The following is a 25,203-nucleotide window of genomic DNA, read 5'->3' on the forward strand; positions in this document are numbered from 1 at the left end:
GAGGGGGGAGAGGAGGGGGAGGAGGGAGAGGAGGAAGAGGAAGAAGAGTGAGAGAGCTGCCCTCCCCAATACCCCACCCCTGCTCCTTGTATCATCCTACTTGTCCTCTCCCATGTCTTGTGTACACATGATTCAGCAGCACCCAACTTACACTCCAGCCAGTCCCTAAGATCCTTACAATCTGAGAGATGGAATCAAGATCGATCACCTCCTCTAAAGTGGTTACCTGGATACTTCAACTATGTCTCTAGAAGCATGGTTCAGCCTGGCCCTTTTAAAAGCTTGCCTGCTTTGCATTTCTGGTGAAACCCTGACAGAACCTGTCAATCTTGGGATTTCTCTGCCACCCACAGGACCACAGTAAACTAGGGGAGGGACATTTGTGACTTATGATTGCTTCTGACTACAGATCACTGAAAACGAAGGCAGGTGTCAACATCTAAAAGTAGGGTCAGAATTCTAGAAGTTAATGACTTTTTCCACATAAATACCTGTACTCAAGTGCCTGGACCAGCATGTTCTAGGCAAATTCATCCATGCAACATACATATAGAGATAAGCACATGTATGTTGACTATTAGACCTAATTACATAATCATCACAGTCTCCTTTCTGTCAGGCCAAGGAAAGGCTGGGATGTACTCTCCACTAGAGGGCGCCATGCAAGGCTGCGGTGACTCAAAACTCAAAGCCTCCACCAGCTTCAGCTGGTGAATGCACAGGCAAACCCACAGAGCAGGCAGCAGCATTGAGCTGGTAGCCCCAGTGCTATATGAGCCCCTGTCTTGAAAGAGAGAAAAGAAAGAAGGAAGGGTAGGGAGAGACAGAGACGGAGACAGGGAGGGAGCAAGAGAGGGACCAGAAGAGAGAGAAAGAGAGAGAGAGAGAGAGAGAGAGAGAGAGAGAGAGAGAGAGAGAGAGAGAGAGAGAATTACCACAGGAAAAGCTGTCAAATCTTCCCCAGGCCCACACGACCTAGAAGCACAAGACCCACAAGCCTCTTGGAGAGAGCTGCTTAGTTCTCACACAGACTCATAGACTTGATGAGCAGGAAGGATTCCAGAAATGTTCAAAATGCAGACGATTTTGTCGAAGTTCATGATTCGCTTAAAGCCTTCGTAAGGTCAAGCGAGTATCAGCAGACTCACATTTCTGCCCAACCACAAAGCCCAGGCCTCATAAAAAACCCCACAGTGGTTTCCTGTCTCTCTTCTAACCACTTGAAGGCAAAGTGTCCTGTCAGTCAGCTCCCAGGCCCACCTCCTTCTTGCCCCAGGGTCACTCACACGCTCCTAGGCTGTGGAGCTCTAGTGCCACTCTGGAGGAATGAGCAAGACTAAATCTTTTAAGAAGTTGTTCTAGGGTGTTGTGTGCCAACCTGAGGGGCGTGCTGGGGTGGATTGGATAAATGAGGGGTACAGCTCACCTGCAGATTCTGCAGGCCCCCGTAGGCAGTGAAAAGCAGGAGGAATCCACAAGCAACCACCAGAACATTCTTCATGCTCCTCTCCATTATTCGGATAGACCGTCAGTACCAGAGAATGTTAGCGAGTGAGTATACTTGTAGCTCCCTAAGAGAAAGCAATTGGAACATGGGAAATGGGGCCGGTACCAAACGTCATCCCTGAGCTAGGAGTAGGTTGGCCTTTAGATACTAGTAGATAGTGGGCTACCTTTTATGCTCGCCCTCTGGGAAAAGATTGTGACTCTTATCAGCTCCTCTGCACTTTTCTCCCTGTTACTTTCAGGTAGGAGTGCCACATTCCTATACATTTGATTTGACAGTACCTCATACGTCCAGGGAAGTTGCCAGCAGTGCAGAACATGGAACGTCCTTCTGTCCTGAAGAATAAAGCAGAAACCATCAACTTTCAGACTCGCCATCCAACTTCTGAAAACCCATTTAATGTGATACTATCCAGGGCCAAGGACTTAGAAGTGCAAAGACAGGTGATTTTTGCAATGTTGCAATGATGTTTCAAGTGATAGGATATGGTAATTCGTCACATGCAGAGAGCAATTTTATAGGTACCACTCCATAGGAAATAATTTGCATTTGAAATCTTAGACTTATCATAAAACAGCAAAGCCCAGGGTTTCAGCCCAGAGCTGTGCCTGTTGTTGACTCGGCAACTGCCAATCGTGTGGCCGCTGGGTTCTTAAGGCATAGCTGTCATTCTCTGTGGAACTGAATTTGGATTTCATTTAGTTAATTAACATTAAAAACTCAGGTGGGCAAGTGTCAGATAGGCCACACCCAGAGTGTCAAAGGGTGTTTTACTCACCGTGTACAAGTAAAATAAGAAATACTCCACGCTGGACACGGTGATAGGATCCTTTAATTCCAGCACTCTGGAGGCAGAGGCAGGCAAATCTCTTATGAGTTTGAGGCCAGCCTGGTTCACATAGAATTCCAGGCCAGCCAAAGCTCTATAGTGAGACCTTCTCTCCAAAAACCAGCTTCTACCCAGTTGTTAGTACAGCTAACTGTTCTTAAGACTGCTCCCAAGGTGCTGTGTCCTTGGTCATTTCTGTGAAGTGAGGACCAAGCAAGGAATCTTACAGCCTTGGTAACTGGCATGACCCCCTGTCATGCAGATAAGACTCTCAGAGCATAATTGGTTTCTATGAAAAGACAAGCCTTGTGGGATTCATTGGTTTAAATATTTACCAAACATGGTTCGTTACACTGATACACACACGAGAGCCATACCGCTCTAGCAGGATATTCTAATGGGGGCAGGAGGAGATGGTCCAGCCTCACAAGCACTGGGGAACCTGAGTTTGATCCCAGTCCATGTTAAAATACCGGGCATACTGAGTACTTAGAATGCCAGAGGTGGAAAGAGAGGGGAGAGAGAGAGAGAGAGAGAGAGAGAGAGAGAGAGAGAGAGAGAGACCGTCCCTGGGACTCGCTGGCCAGCCAATCTAGCCTAATTGGTGACCTCCAAACCAATGAGAGAGCCTGTATCAAACTGGCTAGAGGGCATGCCTGAGGTTGGGCTGCCAAAGACCAAGAGGCTAACAGCACAAGGAACCGTGGAGCTGCCCTGATTCATAGAAGTCGGCAGCGAATGCCAGTAAGACAGGGTGAGTGGGAGTAGCATTTAAAGGAGAGTAATGCTTAGCGTATTTTCATGCAGACGTTCACACACTAGCCTTGCTGTCAGCCAATGAACGTTTAACTTCATCCTTTGGTGATGCTTTAGTAGGCTCCATCATCCTGTCTATAATTACCCCAAAATGGCTTGTGTGTGATGGGAGAGCTCTTCGTGTCTTCTTCTGCTAATAGTCTCTTTCTCCATTGGCTCCTCAAACTTATTAGGACTATGTCGTGGGGTCGACAACTGGCCCTGGGAGCAGCTTCTCTAATAGCAGCTGTTCAGCCCCCCACACCCCATCTAGGGAGGAAACGTCCTTTTAACCTTAGGACTCTGGATCACATAATTCACCAGCCATCAGGGACGACTGTTCTGCCACTGACCAAAGCAGGGACTTTGAGATTGACAGTCACTTTAATCAGTAAACTCCCCACTGAGACGCCCAAGCAACGGCTGGCTCGCTCTCTTAGAGTAAATGCTCTCCTGAGCAAGCTCCTGTTCGTTTTCTTGGCGTTTACATCTGAAATCTAAAAGCAGCACCGAAAGAATGATCCTTGGCTCTATTATTTCTCTGCCAGAAAAATGAAACATGCCTACTCAGAGAATGGGGGTTGCCACTCCCTTTAGGAATTCTGGAATTCTCACGCTCTGGGAATAGTCAGACTTCGTTCCTCCCCCTCTACTCCCTTAGCAATTTGTATCCGCACAACTGCAGCTTACAAAGATGTTTCCTCTTAGTACTGTGTGCCTGCCACCTCAGAGTTTTCTGCCAACTCCACAGTGTAGCAGCAAAAGCCTGGCTAAGCGAATGGCCTCCTGAATAACCGGAGAGCTTGCCTGGACATGGCGCTCTTCCTCAGTGAGCCAGAGCCATTCCAGTAAAAGCGAAACCCTTCGGCTATTTTCTACTGCTTTCCAGAGAGCCCATCTTGCCACAGACAGTAGAAACTGCCCTCCTACTCCCACTACTGATGAATCCCGTGGAGCCCCAGGTTGGTGGAGATTGTGATCACCTGGGAATCTGGGTCTTGCTCTCAGAGGTTCGAGAACACACGTCTACTGCTGACGTAATTACAGTGGCCTGATGAGCCAGTCACTCTTGACGGCGCAGTCTGCAGAGTCCTGACCATGACATCCAGTCTGGCTAAGGTACTGCCACTCTGTACAGAAGGAGGTTCAGCCCTCCCTATAATGCTCCTGCAGCGCCCAGCTGACCAGAGCTCAGGGAGTCACTATTCATTCCATCCTCATGTTCTAAAGCATGACACCAGGCCATGTTTTAGGATGCACCTGTGCATACATGCCTACACACATATCTCCAGGGCTGTAGACACAGCTCTTCCTCTGCATTAAGCCACAGACAGATACTTCCTGGGGCCGTCCCCAGGAATGGGGGTTATTACAAAGCTGGAGCTGACTGCTGACAGGGCGGCCAGCAGCCTGTGCTCATGGGCTAAGTTGCAGGGGAGGAAACAGATACAAACAAAACAACCAAGCAAATTCAGAAGTCAATCACGCAAACTCACGTGACTATAGGCAGAGCAGGCACCAAAACCCAATTAGGGCAGAAAACACACATACAAATCCATTCCTACCAGGGCAGCAGAGTAAACCCCACCACCTAGAGCAGCCGGGAAACTACCCAGTGCCCCCAGGGAAGATTATCTGCCATCTGGAAGGCAAAGCCAGGTTCTGTAGCTTGCATAGCTTCTCAGTTTAGTGAAGCAGGCAGCTCCCTGTGATCTAATAACCCGCAGTTAGAGGCCAAGATCTGGACAGCGGAGGAACGAACAACATCATGTGTATCCACAGCACTCAAAAAAGGTACACACTAGTGGTCATTGAGCTGCTGTGTCCTGCATGCTCTTGTAATTGATTGCTCTGTCCCCACAAGCAAAGCCGAGTAGTATTTATTCTGGAAGAGCTCAAAGGACGAGTATGAACCCTGCTCCCACAACACACACACACACACACACACACACACACACACACACACGAACTGATACTGATACTCTGTCCGTTGCTAGATAAATGCCATCCCCTGTCTACTTACCTAGTTCCGTGACCTTCTTGCTTCCTGTCGCTACCTGGCACGGGGCCTTTTTAATCTTGGAATGCCAATGCGGTTTCCAGGTTAAAATTTTAACGCACTGTTCAGAACTGTTGTGTTTTTCCCAGGGTGCATTGGGAAATCATTGTTGGGCAACACTTGTTTTCGTACGAGCAAGTAGCAGAGCCTGTCTATAAGGCACCACTTGACTGGCCATGATCAGAGCTACAGAACCAGTCATGGGGAAGATTTGGGGGCAGACTTCAGGGAGACAGACAGGGAAACAACTCAGTGATGTTAAGGCCAGTTACAAAGGCTCCTACTAAAAAGTAGTGTCTGTGGCTGGTGAGATGCTCAGTGGTGAAGACCATTTGCTGCTCTTCCGGAGGTTTGGGGTTTAGTTCCCAGCACCCATATCATGGCTCACGACAGTCTGTCCCTCCAGTTCCAGGGGATCCCAAAACACACTTCTGGCCTCAAGGGTACTAGACATGTACATGACACACAGACATACATGTGGGCAATATACCCAAGCATACCAAATTAACAATGAAAAAATTAGTACCTGGTTGGAAAAGCATAGGAAAAGTTAATTTGCGTATGTACACGTGGATATATTATAAATATATGCCTTGGCAAAACACATTGCATTGCATCTTCACTGTATATATAGGAGCACATGTCTGTGTGCACATACTGTGTGCACACACCCACACACAGTGACTCTGGAGTTTGACTCATCAAGCTCTCCTTGCAACTCATAAGCAACCGAACTTATATAAGAAAATGCACATGCCTTTCTGTGTTCGATGTACCTGTGTTCTATTCTACCCTCTACATTCATCTAATTTCACAACGAAAAGTGTTCTTAAGGAAACGATACTTTCAAAGTATCTTTAAATATTCTTAGGAAGAACTTTGCAAGGTAAACTGAGACAGCCACTGAGTGTGCGCAGTCCTCTTCTGCACTGGTCTGTGGGGAATTAGCCAGGATTATGCCTTAGGTCACATGCCTGGCCTCCTTCCAACCATCATACACAAACACCAAGTCATAGGAATTGCCTCGATTTTATGGGTTGCCTGCATTCATGATCTATGTCCACCCTGATTATTGAAGGCATCTGTCCACAGCACAGCCCAGGGATTAACCCAGATGCCAGGAAGGAACATACTAGCACAGGTACAGAAACATTGAAGTGGGGAGGACCAGCCTGGGTCTCCTCTGCCCTGCTCTCCTTCCCGCAGGCCCTGGGTCATCCATTTGGGGCAAGTGAGTGGGAAACACCTTTGGGTTGGGCTATTTACCATGGTCTAGAGAGGAACACCAGGTCCCTCCTGGAGCCCAGATGAACTCTGGTAGACACCTCTGATCAGTTGGCAAGTGTCTCTTGAATTCTGAACCTTAGATGAGGAAGTGGCCTGCCACAAAACCAAGCCAGATTCTTCTTCCCAGCCTGGACCTGTTGTTTGAGGGTTGTGCTTAGGTGGCCAGCAAGACTAGGTCATTGACTGCCTCCTCTAAGGCAAGAAAACACATACCTGGCCATACCTGCCCATCCCGTTTGGTCTGTCCCTCTTCGTTGTACTGCCTAGCAGGGACCCAAGGCTGAGATGGCTGAGACAGCACAAGGAGGCTAGCACCCACTCAGCTAAGGAAAAAGTCAGGCTGATGCTGTGCATTGAGAGCAGGCAGCCAGGATTGTGACTCACAAGGGAGGGCAGGAGCTCTGCGCTCACTGCAGTGGCTGTGGGAGGGGCTGGTCTTCACATCTGGATGTCAGGGTGCGCATCACCCTACAGGTGATGTCAGAGACCCCAGATGAGACACGCACACTCCACGTGCACTCAAACAGCCGTAAACATTCAATCATTATGGTCCATTTTCTGGATCATCAAAGAACCACAAATAAGTAGGAGGTACTAGACTCCTGTCTTCCCAAGCCAGCAGCTGGCACCTGCTCACCTGGACACATTTTGGTTTGTCTTAGTGTTAGATTGTAACTCTTTTATAATCTGCTGTGTGGCTCCCAGGAGATTGGGGGCTTTGGAGGTGAGGGCTTTGTTGGAAATGCAGGGAAGATTGTTCCCCCATGAAGAATTCAGCCAATGAGGCATTTAGGGGGAGCAACGAAATGTGTTTATAAAAGACAGGTTTGTGCCCAATTGGTACACCAGGCATTTTTTGCTTCTTATCATGGCTTCCCGGAAACCAAAAATAAGTAAATCTACCTGGCTTTGAGTAGTCTGAGTCTCCAGTGCTTTTATGACCAAGTGGGGATCGTTCCTCACACTAACCCTGAATAGTCTGTGCCTGAACTGGGCAGGAGTCCAGGTGCTGTGTGAGGACATTGTGGACTCAGTCATGTGACTTCAAGTAAGCCAGATGGCACTTTTATCTTAACTCCAGTGGGATTAGCTTATAGCTGGCATTGATTAGAACATCTCTGTGGCCTAATAAGCCATTGCCCTTCCCAAAAGGAGCTTGTAAGTCAGTTTTGGGAAATAGTGATCACAGTGTGTCACCTAGGTGCAGCCTGTTCCAAACGTTTCCAATTTTCCCTGCCCTTTAGTTCTTTTGAGCTATAGGAGCTGAGCTTCTGAACTCATTTCCCCTCTCTTTTTTGAGTACCTACTGTGTGTTATTCACTGTGGCCGACTGTCTCTGGGGAGCTGAAGATGCCTATCCTCACAGCCCACTAGGAAATGTGAGGTATTGCCAATGTTAAGGGCACAGAGCAATATTCTCTGGTTCTGGCAGAAGGAACAAATGGGCTAAAAGTGCTTGTGTACCTGCCTTGAAATATTTATCTATGCCCAGTGTTCCAAACAGCCTTGAAGACTTATTCTGCAGAACAGCCCCGACCAGGAAGTGTCGAGAGTCAACAGGGCCTTGTATAAGCAAAGTGGCCTAGGGTTGACTTAGTAGAAACTAAAGACTCCATCAATGTAGAGGTAATTTGAGGGGCTGGGCACCTAGTCCCTCTGTTCCTTCAGATTTGTTAGTGAAGAACAATACCTAAGCTTGGAGGTATATGTGCATGTGTCTGTGTACGCATGTTTTTGTGTGTCTGTGTGACTGTGTGTTTGTGTCTGTGTGTGCCTGTGTATGCCTGTGTCTGTGTGTGACTATGTGTATCTGTATTTGTGTATTTGTGTGTGTGATTGTATGTGTATCTGTCTGTCTTTGTATGTGAGTTTGCATGTATGCATCTGTGTGTGTGCGCACCTGTATGTGTATGTATGTGTGTGTCTGTGTGTCTGTATGTGTATCTGTGTGTCTCTGTGTGTTTTTATGTGTATGCATTTATGTGTGTGCACCTGTATGTGTGTGTCTATATGTTTGTGTGTGTCTATCTGTGTGTCTGTGTGTATATATCTGTGTTTCTGTGTCAGCATGTGTGTATCTGTGTGTACAGGTGTGTGGGTATCTGTGTGTACATGTGTGTATGTGTCTGTATGCATATGTGTGTATATCTATGTGTCTATATATTCATTTGTGTGTGTCTATGTGTATGTGTTTGTATGCATATGTGTGTATATCTGTGTGTCTGTGTGTGTTTGTCTACATGCGCCTGCACATACATTTCTCGGTGCAGAGGAGGAAGGGTTGATTGAGCACACAGGGTTTGGTTCATCACACCAGTGGCTCCAGAAAACCTTCCAACCAACCTCGTTCTCTTATCTTTCACCCACCCCCCTTTCCATGTGCCATATTCACTGCTTTGCTGATATTTGAGAGACAAGAAGAGCCACAGCTGAGAGAAAAACCCGCTGTCCTTGAACATGTATGAACACTACGCTTCCACTCACAGCCATGCCTACTTCTGCTGCACCCAGGCTCTGAGGAAACAGTGATGGCAGTGATGGCAGTGATGGCAGTGATGGCTATGCAGTCAGGCTCGGCTCTCCCCCTTTGTGCTGAAAGAGCAACCTCATCACCAGCAACACATTTTACGCCATCCCACCCCGTGCTGCCCAGGTGAGGTTTAATATCCATGTGTTCTGCTACCCTCGGATCCCAGGTGGCCCCTGATTCTTTAGGGACAGGGTCACGCACAGGGATGGCCACTGAGATTAGAACCACTTGACCTCTGAAAGTAGCTGGACCTAGAGAAAAGCACCTCCAGGTCAGCATGTTGACTGGGCTCTCACTCACCCTCTCGGCCTGAATGCCCTCCCGTGGACTAAAGACTTTTAGAGGTCTTTAGCCAGGTCCCTGATGTCCCCAGCTCTAACGCACCCTCTGCAGACTTTGCTTCTCTCAGAGGGCCGAGGCCAAGCCACTACCATGGCTGGCTATTCCCATTCAGTCGTCTCTCTAACAGATCAGCCACCTGACAGGTTGGTTTTGCCTGTGATATCCTACACACTGGGAAATTATGGTGAGCTTTCTAAGTCCTAGTAAGACTAGGGAGAGTGTTGTTACCTGTGTGTCATGTCCAGGCCTATCTGGGAAACAGCCCTTGCCCGTGGGACTCAAAATCTGTCTACATATCCTAGACAGCCCCTGCTTTAGTCACACCATGGTTCTCCCTCAGCCATACGAGGACAAGATTGTAGTGTTTTGTGGAGCCCCAGCCCCTCTATATACCTCCCTCCAGACCCTAGAGCCCGCCTTCGAGGTCCTTGCAAAGGGTGGAGCACACTGGGACTTTGTTCTGGTGCTGGATGCTAAATTCCTGCTGTTCAAAGTACAGTTTAGTCAGCCTTATCTCTCAACACCAGCGCGATAAGAGCTTAAGATCTAAAGCTAGTCCATGGATGGCTTCTGGGCTTCATTTGTGGGAAGGCCCTAAGGCTGGGCGTGACCTCCAGGGCTGCTTCTGGAGAAATGGCCTCCTCAGGCTCCTCAGAAACTTTGTCACATTCTGTACTCCCACCACATCTTTCAACACGTACACAGACCACACGTTCAGTTCACAGACTTTGATCAGAAGCCCGTATTTGTCCATCACCTGAAACCAGTTGTACTCCTGGAGTCCTGTTTGCAGAATATCTTTCAGAACCATAAAACACAAAATCTGTAACCTCGTTGGGCTTTCATGCTGGTGCAAGCTGCCACTGCAATTCCTTTCTGTCATGAGGACTTCTCTGTGGGACCTCTTGTCTCCCTGCATTGGCCTACTTCTCTGAATGCTTTCTTTAGGCACACGTTGGCATTTTGTTAGGTACCAGTGTTGTGGCAAGAGGCCAGAGACAAAACTGTGGGTCATCTTGACCTTTGTTTTCACAGATGGGAGGCAGTGTTAACAGGGCTTGTGCTGTGGTTTACATCTCCTTCCTACAGGGCTCCCATGTTGGGCTGTTTCTGCAGACGGATCTGGACTTGGTCTGGAGAACTTTTCTGGGTTTGAACTTGAGAGATGTCCCAAGCAGCCGAAGCAATCTGAGAGAGCCTAGGGCTCCCAGCAAGGCAGGATGGTAGCAGTAGGCTGGGAGGGGGTGATGTCAGATGAGAGACTAAAAGAATCAGCCAAGGCTGGGGCAGAAGCCAGGGAGGCAGGGAGAGTTTGTGGTCCACTGATATTTGCAAACAGGCAGAAGGCCAAGACTGTATTTTGTGATATTGACCTGTCTGACCTCTGTCTGACCTCTGCCTGCCTGGCTGTCTCTTAACTCACAGACAAGTTTGTCTGTTTGTAATAGAAGTCAGATTGCTCTATATCTTCTCTGATATTTGCATTTTAATTTAATAAAAATCCTTGGCCATATTTGGATGTGATACGGGCCCGCCTCTTTCTCTATTACACTACGCAGCTATTGTGCTGTGCAGCGCTATCACAGTTTACTTTTTGGTCAGCTCTCTCCTTACCAACATGAGGCTTCTGGCAGCAGACGTGATCCTGTGCTGTTTGTAAAATATGCAGGTAACTTAGTCAAGGCTGAACAAATACCCATGAGAGGGCTCCTGGCAGCCCACAGCACAGATCTTCTCCTCCAGCTCCTCCACAACTCTGCAGCTCCATACAGCTCGGTGCAGCAACCTGGCTGTCCCTAGAAGCTCCCCATAATTCCCCACATGCTCTCTGCAGCTTCTAGCACTGCTACCCATAGCTCTTGGCTGTCTGTCTGCTGGTTAAAAGACATAGCTTATCATGTTATTCCATGTTGATCAAATAGTTAAAAGTTAAAAGGAATTATGACAGGAACGGCTCGGGGTAAGAGATGGCCTGTTTGGTAAAGTACTCACCATGCAATCATGAGGACCAGAATTCAGATCCCCAAAAATCATATAATAAGCTTGGCACAGAAGCTGGCCTGCAATGCCAGCACTGAGAGGCACAGACAGGATTCTTGGAGCTTGCCAGCCAGTTTGCCTAGACACTGAGCTCCAGGTTCAGGGAAAGACCCCCATCTCAAAGAGAAAAAAGAAAAAAAAAAACCCACAATGTTTCGAACAATAGATTGACTCTCCGGCAGGTGTGCTTGGACTGCCTACAAAAGGCAGCTGTTAGAAGCAAACACAGAGAATACAAACTTAAAGTAACCTGGCAAGGCAATTTCTTTTTGTAAGAAGTGTGCAGCAGAAACCAAATAGAACCAGCAAGCATGGGGTGGGGGTGGGGCAGGAAGCACACGTGGTTCTGTTCTAGCCCAAGTGGCAATTGTTGTCTTTTCCCCATTGGCTGTAGTCCGACCTCACAATCTTTCTCAGCTACTCCTTTCAAATGAATGCTACAAAGGAAATGAGGGAAGGTTGGAAGGAACTGAGTAGGACCACCAAGCTCTGGGAACGCAGTGGGGTCTTTATATAAAAACATCATATTAGGCGGGGGCAGATTTAAAACTCTGCATAAAAGTTTTACAGGGTGAGAAGATCAGAGGTGAGGGAGATTTATGGGATAGAGACCCCTGGTGAGCTAGCTACCTCTGACAGAAATAAAAGACAACAAAATAGGTACAAATTAACAATAACAGACATTTCTCACAGTGGCACACATCTTTGACCCCAGCGCTCAGGAAGCTGAGGCAGTGTGAGGGCTAACATTCTGCTTTAAGTTTAAATGACTGTGCTTAAGAGATCTATAAAACAAAAATGTAAATAAGGTTGGTAGCCTCAACTGCATAGGATGTGCTTGGTCACACGTAGGTGGGAGGTACTTAGGCAGGAGGTATGTCAGGCTATATGCTTGCACCCCCCCCCCCTTGGAAAAGGGACAGAGGAAGTAGGAGGTTTTATGGGCTTTGCCTGTATAAAGCACTCGACTAACATAATCTCCAGCCATTTCTGGGCATCCCAGGTATGGATCTGGCTAGCATCTACCATCCTGGCCAGTATTTAATAAAGCTGGCTTCAAAATTGACTCAAAAACTGTAGTGGTAGTCTTATTGTTGCCTGGTGGGATTAGCAGCCGGTGAATCCTTGTGAATGCCAGAATCGCAGGCAGGGTTTCATAGTGGGTCTCCATATCACAGACACACACACAAGCGTAGACTCACACAGACACAAGACACAAGACACACCTGCATGCACACACACAGGGAGAGAGAGAGACAGAGACAGAGAGTGACAGAGAGAAACAGAAAGGGAATATAATATGAGTTAGAGAGAAAATCAGTGATCTTCTATGGTTCCTGCCCTGACTTCCCCTAATGGGCTGTGATACAAGTGTAGGCTGAAACAAACCCTTTCTTCCCCAACCTGCTTTTGGTCAGAATGATTTCTAACAGCAACATAACAAACTATGACAGCCCCCAAACCAAATAAATAAATAAATAAATAAATAAATAAATAAATAAATAAATAAATAAAATAACCACCAGAGAAACAAAAAGCAGTGACCAGTCCAAAATCTGATCCACAGCTCCCCCTGACAGGACTTTCTATGCATCCGACAAGCGTGATGCAGCCAGCTGGGGGATAAAGTTCCATTTCTTTCACAGATAATGTTCTCTTACATCAAACAAAGGTCATTTACAGTTTCAAAACTCTAGACAAAGATTTCTGTTAAACAGTGTTTACTAGCATTCATTAAAAGTCATACCCAAATCACCAGGTAGGGGTAGAGTTCTGTATATTTCTCTTCTCTTCTCTTCTCTTCTCTTCTCTTCTCTTCTCTTCTCTTTCCCTCCCATCCCCCTCCCTCCCCCATCGCTCCCCTCTCTGTCTTTCTTTTTCTGTTGAGAATATGGTAGTGTACACCTTTAATCCTAGCACTTGGGAGGCAGAGGCAGGCAGACCTCTGTGAGTTAGGGGCCAGCCTGTCTAAAGGGTGAGTTCTAGTACAGCTAGAACTATATAAAAAGATCCTTTCTCACAGTTAGACCCCAAACCAAGCCAAAAAAGAAAGCTTCTGCTAATCACATGGGGGACTTTTTCTAAAAGTCACAACAGCTCCTAGGATAGGACTTCCCTTAGCCATTGTATAATCCTGTTTGCATACAATACAGAAAAGAAGTAGAGATAAGGTTCAATGGCACACACACACACACACACACACACACACACACACACACACACACACGGTCCTAGCTACTGAGAAAGTCCCAAGGCCAGCCTGGGCTACAGAGTTTGTTCAAGGCCAGCATGGGTTAGGGTGAGTTCAAGACCAGCCTCAGCAATTTAGTGTGATCCTCCCTCAAAATTAAAAAAATGAGAGGGTGCTTGGGATATAATTCAGTGGTAGAGCATTTGTCTAGCATGCACAAAGGCCTGGACTCAGTCCTTAGCAGAAGAACAAGGGGCGGGGAGAGAAGAAGGGAAGAGAATAGTGGAAGGGAGGAAGGGAGGGGGAAGGAGGAGGGAGGGATTGTCATGCAAATGTTCAGAGCCTGCTCTGAAGGTCATCCCACAACCTCTGCACTAAAGCCTTAGTAGAGTGATTCACTGTCTCCCCCCAAGGGGTGCCAGCGACAACAGGGAGCCTCCCTCCAGAGTCCCTTTTAAGGAGCTGAAGCCCTAGTCCTCATCAATCATTTCCTGGTGGTCACTTAATTCTTTCCTTCTTGGAGGTGGGCACTTTAAATTCCTCATCTTTGACAATCCAAATTCTAGAGCGCGCCCTAGTGGGATTTGGAAATGGAGCAGAGATACCTGCAACAGTATCCTAAGAAAATCTTGCAGATGCATAGGGGGCAGGACCAGCTATGCCTCAGAGCATTCTGGGCAGCTAAGCTGGGCTCAGCTGCTTTCAAACTGTCCAGTAGTGAGCTCCACTGACAGACAAGTCTTGGTTTCTTTGCCCGTAAAACAGGAAGACAAAAGCTATTGTGTAAGATTGAAGAAACTGGAAATAAATAAAGTGCCTCCCTCAAGTGGGCCTTAGTTTCTAAGAGCAGCACCCAGCACCCTGCACACAAGGTTGCTTGAGGGACACATAGGGTCTGGATGACACAGACATCCAAGTGCTCTGTCATCATGATGCCACAGTAAAGTTTGCCCCTGGCAGGAGCTGCAACCTGGCAGCCACCTTGGTCATTGTGAGAGCACGCTTCCCTTGTCTATAAAGGGACAATACCATCCTCCCTCCCTCCCTAATGACATACAGGTTTTCAGACCCATGTGTGGATGACCCAAGAACCTAGAGTACTGGAACTCTGAGTTACCGAAGGGTGACCTGGGACAGAAGATTAAAGGTGCAGCCTCTTGTGGTGCCATGCAAAACAGAAGTAAGCTCCATCAAGAATTATTACAAGAAAGTGGGCAACTGAGGTAAGACAAAAAAATTAGGGGAAATGAGAGAAAGTGGGGGAGGGTGCAGGGCATTGTAAGAGAGGAAAAGCCATGAACTTCCTTGTCTGGGGACTTTTGTGGTACCATGGCAGAAACTAGATACAGGCGGGTTACTCTCTGGGCTCTTATGCTCCCACACATTTCACGCACGGCTCCCTGGCCCATCAGAACTGTGGCCATGCAGTGTCCATGCATGGGCTGCCCACCTAGTGGGGCATTGAAACCCTGCCTTGTGACTTGTTAGCCACTGACCTCAAATATCTGCTGTTTATCACTTGGTCAGTGTTACAACCTCGGAACTTACAAATGTACAAGCCCTGATAATTCTGCTAATTGTACTAAGCTCTGGTCATTCTCACAGTCACATAACCAGCTTGTAGCTTTACTGTGGGAAAGCGTTAACTCTAACACAGCCACCAAGATGTAATTGTCATCTTTCTTGGTTACCTCACACCTTGTGTCCTGTCTGTGGTGTTTGGGCGGTCTCCTGAAATAGGTAGAGGATTCTTGTTGGAAGCTGTCCTCAGTTACAGCTGCGTGGTACATTTACCTGTGTGAGAAATAAGACTATGTAAACTTGTCTCACCTGTTCCTCGGGGGCTTTGGGGCACCTCCTGGCCTGCTGCCTCTGCCTCAGAGCTCCAGCCTTCATTGTTTAGCTTTGCCATCTCACATCCAGCTACTGATCCTCTCATTCACCTCAGAATTCCATGCCTTGCTGTGTTTGCCCATAAGCAGTCTCTAACTCTGGTGTCTATTCTCACAGCAGCATGTGTGATCGACTTGCATTTTCACCACAGCCCTTCTCTTTCTGCAAAGAGCAGCTCCAGCCACAGCAGGAGTTCAGAACTGAGACAGGAGTAAGTCTAGCTGAGACTGCACTGTTCTCAGCTGTCCCGCAGCCAAGGGTAGTTGTACCTGTGAATCCAGAATGCCTTTTGAAGGATGATGTGACCTTTGATCTATGACCTTTGGCACTTGCTCTTTGATTTCTTACCAACTGTAAGCTAAAGCTGTACCCTAGATCCTAGAAGAAGGGAAGAGGATCCCTAGTCCCTGGTGTACATGGGAGCCTATGCACCTACTTGGGCTGTTTCCCTCCTCACTTTTGGTTACTCTCGGAAGGCAGTATGGGCTTGTGAAAGTTTAAGTTGCTGGTATGTGTTGCAGTGAGAATTGACAGCATTGTGCTCACGGTGGGAATCTATTGTTACTGTAGGACTGGAGAACCTCACCTCAGTATCTGCCACACTGACGTGGGGTTATTTTGAGCTGGTGGCAACTGAAACGACAAAAAGAAGGGAGAGATCTCTGCTCCTCTCCATTGTGGTCAAAATTCTAGTGGTTAGACTGAAGCCAGCGTTCCTTAGGAATTTCTGAAATTGGTTCCCTTCTACCAAAGGAGCCATCACATTATTACTGGCAGAAGGGACAAAGGCTGTCTGTTCTGCCTACTTGCATACCAAAGTGCATGTTGGTCTCCTGTCTTCCTCCACATTAAAGTACTCGTTACACATTTCAGAGTCAATGCTGGCACCCTGGCTCTGCATACCCAGGCCCTCCCACTGTAAACTTCTCCAGCCCAGAAGCTTCTCTCTCCACTGCTACTCATTTTTATGATCTTGCTGTTTTGGCTGTGTTGTATATTTTTAGCTTCCTCTCTTGCCCTTTTCCCTTGGTTGTCTCTTTCTCTCTCCTCATGGCCAAGTCCAATCTACTGGCCATGTTCAGTCTATATTTTCTCTCTCTGCTCTGGACGATTTCAGATGTCTCTGGGTGGGTCTCCCTCATACCTATAAATAAAACTGTATAAATAAAACTGTCCATTTAACCATAACTTGGAGCAGTCATACACTCCCATCTGCCTGAGCAAGCGGTATAAACTTTCCATGCGAAGTTGTTCCACCCTCTCCATTTCATGACCCGGAAGGGAAAACCACAACCTACTACAGCAATGAGATGGCAACAGCAAAGAACACGTGAGCATATATGAGCACATGAACACATATGAGCACATGAACACATGTGAGCACATGAACATGTGTAAACACATGTGAGCACATGTGACTGCCTATCTGGTACGTACCTTTTACTAGTGTGCTCATTTTTTTTCTTTTTCTTTTTTTTGGAGCTGGGGACCGAACCCAGGGCCTTGCGCTTGCTAGGCAATAGCTCTACCACTGAGCTAAATCCCCAACCCCTAGTGTGCTCATGTTTAAATTTGTCAAGGAAAAGAACAAAACACACACAGGGTGGATTAGAATGGGCTCAAAGCACATCAGGTAGAATCAAGAGGCCATTGCTGGCTATACTTCAAGCACAGCTCCAGCAGATCTTCTGAACTGGACTTAAGACACCCATTCACTGCTGTGTAAGGGGACCTTGACACTGGGCCAGACCATGGATTCCTATTAGCCTCTGCTGACCTTGTGTTTCAGACACACACACACACACACACACACACACACACACACACACACAGAGAGAGAGAGAGAGAGAGAGAGAGAGAGAGAGAGAGTTTGAAGCAAAAGCAGGCTCCAGCATTTTATTATTTTCTTTGAATCCCTTTTTATACCCCTTAAGACAAAGTTTTTCTATTAGAAATAAAATTACTTCATAGCCATAAGCTACACATTTTCAAGAAACAATTCCACAAAAATCATTCCTTAAGAACTGATTAAAATCATTAAACAAGTTTCCTCTTACTCTTATAACAGGATTATTGATTAAGTATTTTTTTGAAATTATATGTAAGTAAACAATTCTTGTCTATCTTTCCACAAGCCCATTTAACCTATAGGAGATAATTCTCTTGTTTTTGATTAACAGAGACTAAGCAGGCCAAGTGTATAGTAGTAAGTTTCTCCTTGTACTTTGCTCAGGACAATCTGCATTTACTAAGGTATAGGTTACCTGTCTTATGTCTTATTTTTGACATCTTGATCAGCTAGACTGGCGAATCCTCTGTTCTCTGTCATAATAGAATTGTATGGTCTTTATTTTAACCCTTTTCTTTCCTGGTGCACACCAAGCATCTGTTACCTCATCCCCAGATCACAAAATGAAGGAACTCAGGCTTGACTTGGAGTGAATGTTTCCTTTGATCATTAACTTGTCCCAAACCTATTTTTCTTGCTACCTCAATTATGTGCTTGTACTGCATGAACACTCACAGTACTCCTCTCTCTAACTCATGCAGCTCTTGACATTGTATGAGGAAGGGACACATTCTATCCTTGATTCTAACTACATTTCCTATCAACTACCCTAACATCACAAAATTATTTAACTCAAGCTAACTTTCTATAACTACCTAAATCAAATTAAGAATTCCATAAAATCATTAATTCACCTGAACTGCATCTCAAGAACATTCTTCTTCATGTTGACCTGCAGGAAACTTGCCCAACAGAGAGGGCTATCACCCAGTGAGTAATCACACCAGGCTATAGGCAGTGAGGGTCTCCCAGTATCCACTCACAATGAGCCAAATAAATGAGGAATATGGCAATGACCTGCAGGAGAAAGCGCATCAGTAGTAAGAAGCAATCCTGGGATGAAGCCCCTAGGGTTGTACCTTTCTAGAGTGCACCCACTGCAGCAGAGCAAGACAGTGGGAGGTCTTGGGGGGGGAGTTCACTTGCGAATTGTAGCTCTTCCTGGAGGGTGCCCACCACTGACCTATGTTTCCAGGAAGGAAATCTACCTCCTGTCTTGTCACCCTTCAGAGAGTTTGGGGAGATGCCCCATTCTGCTTTGGTTTAGATGTAAAGCCCAAAATGTGTAAAACTCCTAGCCAGAGTTTGTCTGCTTGTGTCCCTCAAATTCATGCTGAAACCATCACCCTCACGTTGATAATATTTGGAAGTTCAGGTTTTGGGTAATGTCTTATTCAGTGACCCATTGGAGTGAAGAGACAGCATAACCACAGCAAGTCTTATTTTAAAAAGGGAGAGGGTATACAATTGGGGTTCGCTTACATTTTCAGAGGTTCCACCCATTTTCATCATGGAGGGGGAATATGATGGGCATGCCGGCAGATTTGATTTTGGAGAAGTAGCTGAGAGTTCTACATCCAGATCTGCAGGCAGCAGGAAGAGAGAGAGACACTAGGCTTGTCTTGGTATTTTGAAACTTCAAATTCCACCCTCAGTGGCACATTTCCTCCATCAAGGTTTTCAAATAGTGCCCCTCCCCAGTGACCAAACACTAAAAATTATAGGCCTATGTGCACCATTCTCATCCAAACTACTACAGGAAGGACTATGTTGAGTGGATGAAACCTTCATGGTGAGATCTATGCCCTATGAAAGGGGTTTCAGAGGGATCACTTTACACTGCAAGGACACAGCAAGAAGACAGACATCTGCAGCCCTGAGAAGGGTCCTCCCAGAGTTTGGCCATCATACTGGCATCTGATCTTTGCCTCCAGAACAGTGGGAAGCACAGATCTATTCTTTTTTTAATTATTATTTTAAAGGAATATTTTCATATTTGATGTGACCTTTCTGAATAGGATTTTAATAAAAGTAACAGATTCTTTTTTTTATTAACTTGAGTATTTCTTATTTACATTTCGAGTGTTATTCCCTTTCCGATTTCTATTCTTAAGGCGCTTGCTTGCATCGCTGACCAGATTATTCCAGCCACAGTCAGCCAGCACAGAGCTTCTCACGACAGCCCCAAGAGCTACTCATATTTCTGCCTAGGGAACGTCTTGCTTTTAGGAACATAAACAAACGTTCTGTTGCTCAAAGCCTTGCAAATAATCATCTTATGCTCTTCCCAAACTTGCTATGCCCAGGCTAATACTCGCTGATCTTTCTCCAAGCCTCAGAGCAATCTGCTTGGGTCCAAATCAAAAGGAAGATCATTCATGACATGAATATTAAAGAAGAACCCATCATTAAAAAGCAAAGGGAACATGGTATCTTCATCATAACTGCAGGAAAAGCCTGTGACAATCTAGGAGCAGAAGGATCCCTCCTCAATCTAATACGGGTGGTATATGACAAACACAGGACAACACTACACTGAATGGGAAAGTGGGAACATTTTCTCCCAAACCTGGAATGGGACAGGAATTTCCACCCTCTCCATGTTCATTCAATACTTTGCATGAAGATGCAAATCTAGAGCCATACATTGAGAGAGAGAAATAAGAAAGATGCAAGTAGGATAAAAGAAATCATACCATCTGTGGTGGTCTGAATATTTTTGGCCCATGGGAGGTGGCACTATTAGGAGTGGTGGCCCTATTAGAAGAGGTATAGCTTTGTTAGAGGAAATATCTCCCTGTGGAGGTGGGCTTCAAGGTCTCATATATATGCTCAAGTCTGGCCAGTGTGATCCAGATCTTCTTCCTGGTTGCCTGTAGACTGAGATATAGAACTCTTGGCTCCTCTAGCACCATGTCTGCCTGGGTGCTGCCATACTTTCCGCCATGATGATAATGGACTGAACCTCTGAAACTGTAAGCCAGCCCCAATTAAATGTTTGCCTTTATAAGAATTACCTTGGTTTTGTTGTCCCTTCACACCAGTGAAACCCTGAAATCTAATAAACACTGCCAACAAGGTAGTAAGATGAAAAAGAAATAATCTGTTTATACACAAATTAAAAAATCCATAGCCAGGGGTTGGGGATTTAGCTCAGTGGTAGAGTGCTTGCCTAGCAAGGGCAAGGCCCTGGGTTCGGTCCCCAGCTCCGAAAAAAAAATCCATAGCCAGGCAGTAGTGGTGCACACCTTTAATCCCAGCACTCAGGAGACAGAGGCAGAAGTAGCGGCCAGTGAATTTCTGTGAGTTTGAGGCCAGTCTCATCTACAGGGGACAGCCAGATACACACAGGGAAACCATGTCTTGAAAAACTAAACCACAACAAAAGAAAATCGCTAGAAAAGTCAGAAAAACAATCACTTTAGCAATGTTATCAAAATAAAACTTAGTAGCAAGCATGACCAAGAATGGAGAAGACCTCTACAAGGAAAACACTAAAGAGAGAAAAGGAAGATACTAGAATATGCAAAGAACTCTCATGCTCATGGATTGGCAGAATTAACCATGAAAATGGCTACAATATGAAGAAGCAATCTTTAATTTCAATGCAGTCCTCACCAGAATCCCAATGCCTTGCTTCGGGGAACTAGAAAAACAAAACAAGGACAAAAATCCAAACTTTAAATTCCTTTGAAAACACAATCCTGTGCACACACAGCAATCCTGTGCACAAAGCAGTCCTGTGGACACAGCACTGATGGAGGCACCTTAATTCCTGACTTTAAATTATATGACAGAACTGCAGTAACACCACCAGGATGGTACTGACACAAAGGCATGTGTAGATCAATTGAGTGGAAAACAGGACCCTGAGATGAATCTGCAACTCTCTGATTCTTGGCAAAGATGTCAAAAAGTGGGTGTTGGAGAAGAGACGGCTTCTTCAAGTGGTACAGAGGGGTTAGGGGGGTGGAACCTGGATTCAGGTGGAGACTCAGCCCTCACCCTGTACAGCATCAACTCAAAATGGATCAAGCAACTTCATGTAAGACCCTTAACCAACCCTCTGCAGGAAAGCAGAGGAAAGGCTTAGAGACCTTGGCATATCAGTGACTTTCTGAGGAGGACATAAACAGAAAAGGAAATCATGACATTTGCTATGAGATGCATGACATTGAAAAGCTTTTTCCCAGGAACCAAAACACTGGAGTAAAGAGATGGCCAACAGAACTAAAGAATTCATGTGTGTGTGAGGGAGGGGGTGGGGGCGGTGTCCAGAATGCATAAGGAACTAAATGACTAAATACGAAAAGAACAAACCATTTGATCAACAAATGGTCAAATCAACTAATTGAACACTTTTCAAAAGAAGCAATAAATGCACAAAGGGTCCAACGTCTTTAGAAACTAGGAAAATGAAATCAAAATGTAATCTATTGAGAGGCTATCATCCCAGTTAAAATGACTACTACCATCAAGAAAAGAATAGGTCACTGAGGATATAAGGAAAGGACAATAAACACTGTGGTGTAAGTGTAAATTAGTGGAGCCACTGTGAGAACAGGTGCCAGTGTCTGAAATTTAAGACTGAGTTATTGTTGAGTTCAGCTATAGCATTTCTGGGTACAAACCCAGAGGAATCAAAGTCAGCTTTCTGTAGAGACACCTGCACACCAGGGCCTGTTGCTACACTATTCACTGGCTACACTGTAGCCAAATCATAGAATCAGCCTAGATTTTGCAGTGCAGCAATGGATAATGAAAATGCTGTCCATTATGAATAGAAGTTCATTAAATCACAGTGGAGGATGAATGGGATTGGAGATCATCCTATTAAGCAAAAGCAGGGAGTAGCTATCATGTAAGGCTTATGGGAAAGCATGAGTAGAACCATTGGAGGTTGGGGGAGCAGGGAGAGCAGGAAGGGGAATATAGGGCTGGACATGGACAAGATTGTTACATAGTGTTACATACTGTTAAAGTTCCCCCGACCTTAGCAGAACTGACTCCATGAAGGAAGCACCATTCAGGCTTTGAAGCTCAACATTTAGGCAGCACCATCTGCCAAAACAAAAACAAGACCTTCTTTATCAAAGCTCAGAGTTGTAAGAAAGTCTCTGAATGTACTAATCTTCCCTTTTGGCTTCTGTAGGTCTGCTTCTGGCTGCTCTTGTTAACTGAAATATGTAGACTCAGGGTATCCTTTTCTGTGCTTAAAAGCTCACCCTGCGAAAAGATTGGGGCTACACTGGGGCACTAAACACCCACTGTAGTCACTGGCTGGATAATAAAGACTTCCTATTGGCTTAAACCCATGTCTAAGTCATCTTAGAGAAAACCATCTCACAACAGTATATCTATAAAAATGTCACAAAATCCCTCTTTTTGTCTACTGGAGACACAAAGGTCCTTGCACTCAGAGAGCACTAGAGAACCAGGAATGTTAAATATGCAAGGACCCTCCTTAAAGAAGGATATAAAATATCTATTTTCCAACCAGAAGGTTGAAAGTGGATATTTTAATGACCTGGTGACCCTTTGCTATCTGTGGAGGCATAGATGCCTCACACACCCTTTGCTATATGTGCAGACCTCACTCACGTTCCCCAGAATGTTTATCCCAGCCTCTCCCTCCCTATCCTTACCTTTATCTATAGCTAACAGAGTCCATGTTAGGGGAACGCCACATGTATTCTACGGCCAGCTGACCTCTGTGCTCTCTCTACCAGGGACCACACTGGGTTCTAGGTCTTTAAGCTATGGTCACACATACTTTGCAAAGGCGTCTTTATGTGGTCACACCTTAAGCTTTATTGTGCTCCTGTAATGGGGATGATTATAGCCTGGAAACTTTTTCCCAAACTGTACTGTGTTTTCAATATGCTGACAGTGAAACACCTGGCATCAGGCTCCCAAGTTGACAAAGTCAACTTGCACCAGGATTTTGTTCTCATCTCTCCGAGGTTCACTTCCCTACATAGATCCTTGCAGGGTTCCTCTTTGTGTCTGCAGATACTGACTGACTGATTAGTGCTGCTAGTTATCTAGTTCTGGCCCTCAACACTATTCCTCACCCATCTCAGAGTTGGAACTAACTTTTTATAACTAAAGGAAAAAAATGAATCTATTACTTTAGCAGATCCCTAGCTTCCAATAACCTAAAAGCTCAGGTAGTATCTGCAGCCTATAGAAAGTCTACCCACATCTTGTTGAACCTGCTTCTTAAATAACCCACCAACGCATTTTAAACTTGCCTTGATTTATGACTTTCTCTGTTCTGTAAAACTTGAAACTGCTTCTGCACTGGGACATGGAATTTGGGGTGACTTACATCTGTGTTCCTGGGGCCATGGCCACCCAAAATGGCCCCTGAGTAAACTCTTATTCTCCTTAAGGTGAGAGCTGTGGTTTTGTGTGGACACTTGTAAACAAAGATTAGACAGGGAAACTTGAGGACTGTGTGTCATGGGGCTTTGTGTGCAGGGCATCCCACAGGCTCTTGTTTGACCTGGGGCAGAGAGAGAGGTGTGGCCAGGAGAAAACCACTTACAGGAAGTTTGTGTGGGTTGAAAACAAAGACAGGTGTGGCCATGCTGACATGGCACACCTGGCTACGTTTGTGCTGATATGTCAGTAAATCACTTATTCAGCTCTGGCCTTCTCCACAGCTTCTGACTGCTGACTTCCCCACAAGGGCATGGCTGAGCTGATCTCCACATGCCAGAACACCCAGTGGGATTCTGATTCAAGTTTCTAATTCTTGGGATGACCTTGATCTTTGGAGAATCAGGGATGAGGAAGAGGTGGCAGGTGACAAGCTCAATCGGCTCAACAGGAATTTCAGACCCTGATCATACCCTGTGCCTTGCTTCTGTACTTTGGCAATATGGCAGATCGCCTAGAATCTCTTTGTGAAACACCTTCCCCTCCATATTGCCAAGGCCCTGGACAAACCCACCAGCTCCAACTTGATGGTTCCTGTGGTATGGCAGTAAGAACCAGAGCCTGGTTGGTCTTAGTGCCTTTGCTGGTACTGCAGGTGGTGGCATGGGTGGGACTTTTCATTTGAAGATGCTCATCTCTAAGGTGCTATCTTAGTGACATTTCCCAATGGCACCAGTCACCATGATTATGGAACCAATACATTGGCAGCTGGTCTATCACATCCATAGTCTGGAAGCAGAGAGTAAACAGGAAGCTGGTCTGTAAAACTCCAAGGTCCACCCACTATCTCCAGCTAGGCCTCACCTCCCAAAGATTTCATAAGCTTTCTAAACAGCACAACCAGAAGGGGGCCAAATGTTCTAACATGGGAACCTGTGGGAGACAGTTCACATTCAAACCAGGTCAGGTGTGGAGGGAATGCTCCTGCCAGAGGCAGATTGTATAAGCAGCCTACAGTGGGCTTCCTCTGTCCTTGTTGCCTGCATGCCTGGTGCAGATGCTCTAACTCTGCCCTGAGGTGGTGGTGGTAGTGATGGTGGTAGCATTGCTGCTGTACTCAGGAAGGCCCAACACAGCTTCCAAGGTCCCGCACCTGACTAATGATAGATGGGGATGGGGACCCTTCTCTCTCGAGGCTACAGGTCAACCTAGGTCACTGAGGTGAGAAAAACATATTTGCTAAATCCCGGCCCATCCCCAGGTTAAACTGAGCTTAGCCTAATCTGGGGGCACAGGCAGTTCTTACAGGAACTTTTGTTAACCCATATCGTTCTGCTCCAGTAACCACAAGGCTTTCGGCTCCCCGATCAAACAGAAACACTAGGTGAAACCACTGTGCCCTTATTAAAACTTCATGTCCTGGCATGCTTGGTAACAGCTATCGTAGCTACATCTTACCTTTGGGGGTGGGTGGAACTCCAACAAGGCTTCTGGAAG

General features: G+C 46.1%; 1 protein-coding gene and 1 long non-coding RNA gene across 31 annotated transcripts in view; one reads left to right on the forward strand and one right to left on the reverse strand.

The window, feature by feature from the left end:
- Window positions 1-25,203, reverse strand: part of Unc93a (unc-93 homolog A) — a 77,228-nt gene that overhangs the window by 43,048 nt on the left and 8,977 nt on the right. For 5 of the 18 annotated variants that reach the window (XM_087590230.1, XM_087590219.1, XM_087590239.1 and 2 more), the window contains 3 exons: window positions 22,321-22,383; window positions 1,789-1,842; window positions 1,427-1,571 (listed from right to left, as the gene is read on the reverse strand). In XM_087590230.1, coding sequence (XP_087446356.1) covers window positions 1,427-1,513 — 87 coding nt within the window. In that variant the 5' untranslated portion in view covers window positions 1,514-1,571; window positions 1,789-1,842; window positions 22,321-22,383. 18 annotated transcript variants of the gene reach the window in all.
- LOC134482726 (uncharacterized) overlaps window positions 1-25,203 on the forward strand; it is a 62,403-nt gene that overhangs the window by 28,377 nt on the left and 8,823 nt on the right. For 4 of the 13 annotated variants that reach the window (XR_015645444.1, XR_015645451.1, XR_015645440.1 and 1 more), the window contains 3 exons: window positions 1,749-1,950; window positions 8,964-9,130; window positions 14,640-14,803. This is a non-coding gene — a long non-coding RNA (uncharacterized LOC134482726). Of the gene's footprint in view, window positions 1-1,748; window positions 1,951-8,888; window positions 9,131-14,639; window positions 14,804-25,203 lie in introns of all 13 variants that reach the window. The other 9 variants (XR_015645441.1, XR_015645447.1, XR_015645439.1 and 6 more) reach the window with 3 other exon arrangements.

Source organism: Rattus norvegicus, chromosome 1 (assembly GCF_021556685.1).
Source record: "Rattus norvegicus strain SHRSP/BbbUtx chromosome 1, alternate assembly SHRSP_T2T, whole genome shotgun sequence".
NCBI classification, from domain to species: Eukaryota; Metazoa; Chordata; class Mammalia; order Rodentia; family Muridae; genus Rattus; species Rattus norvegicus.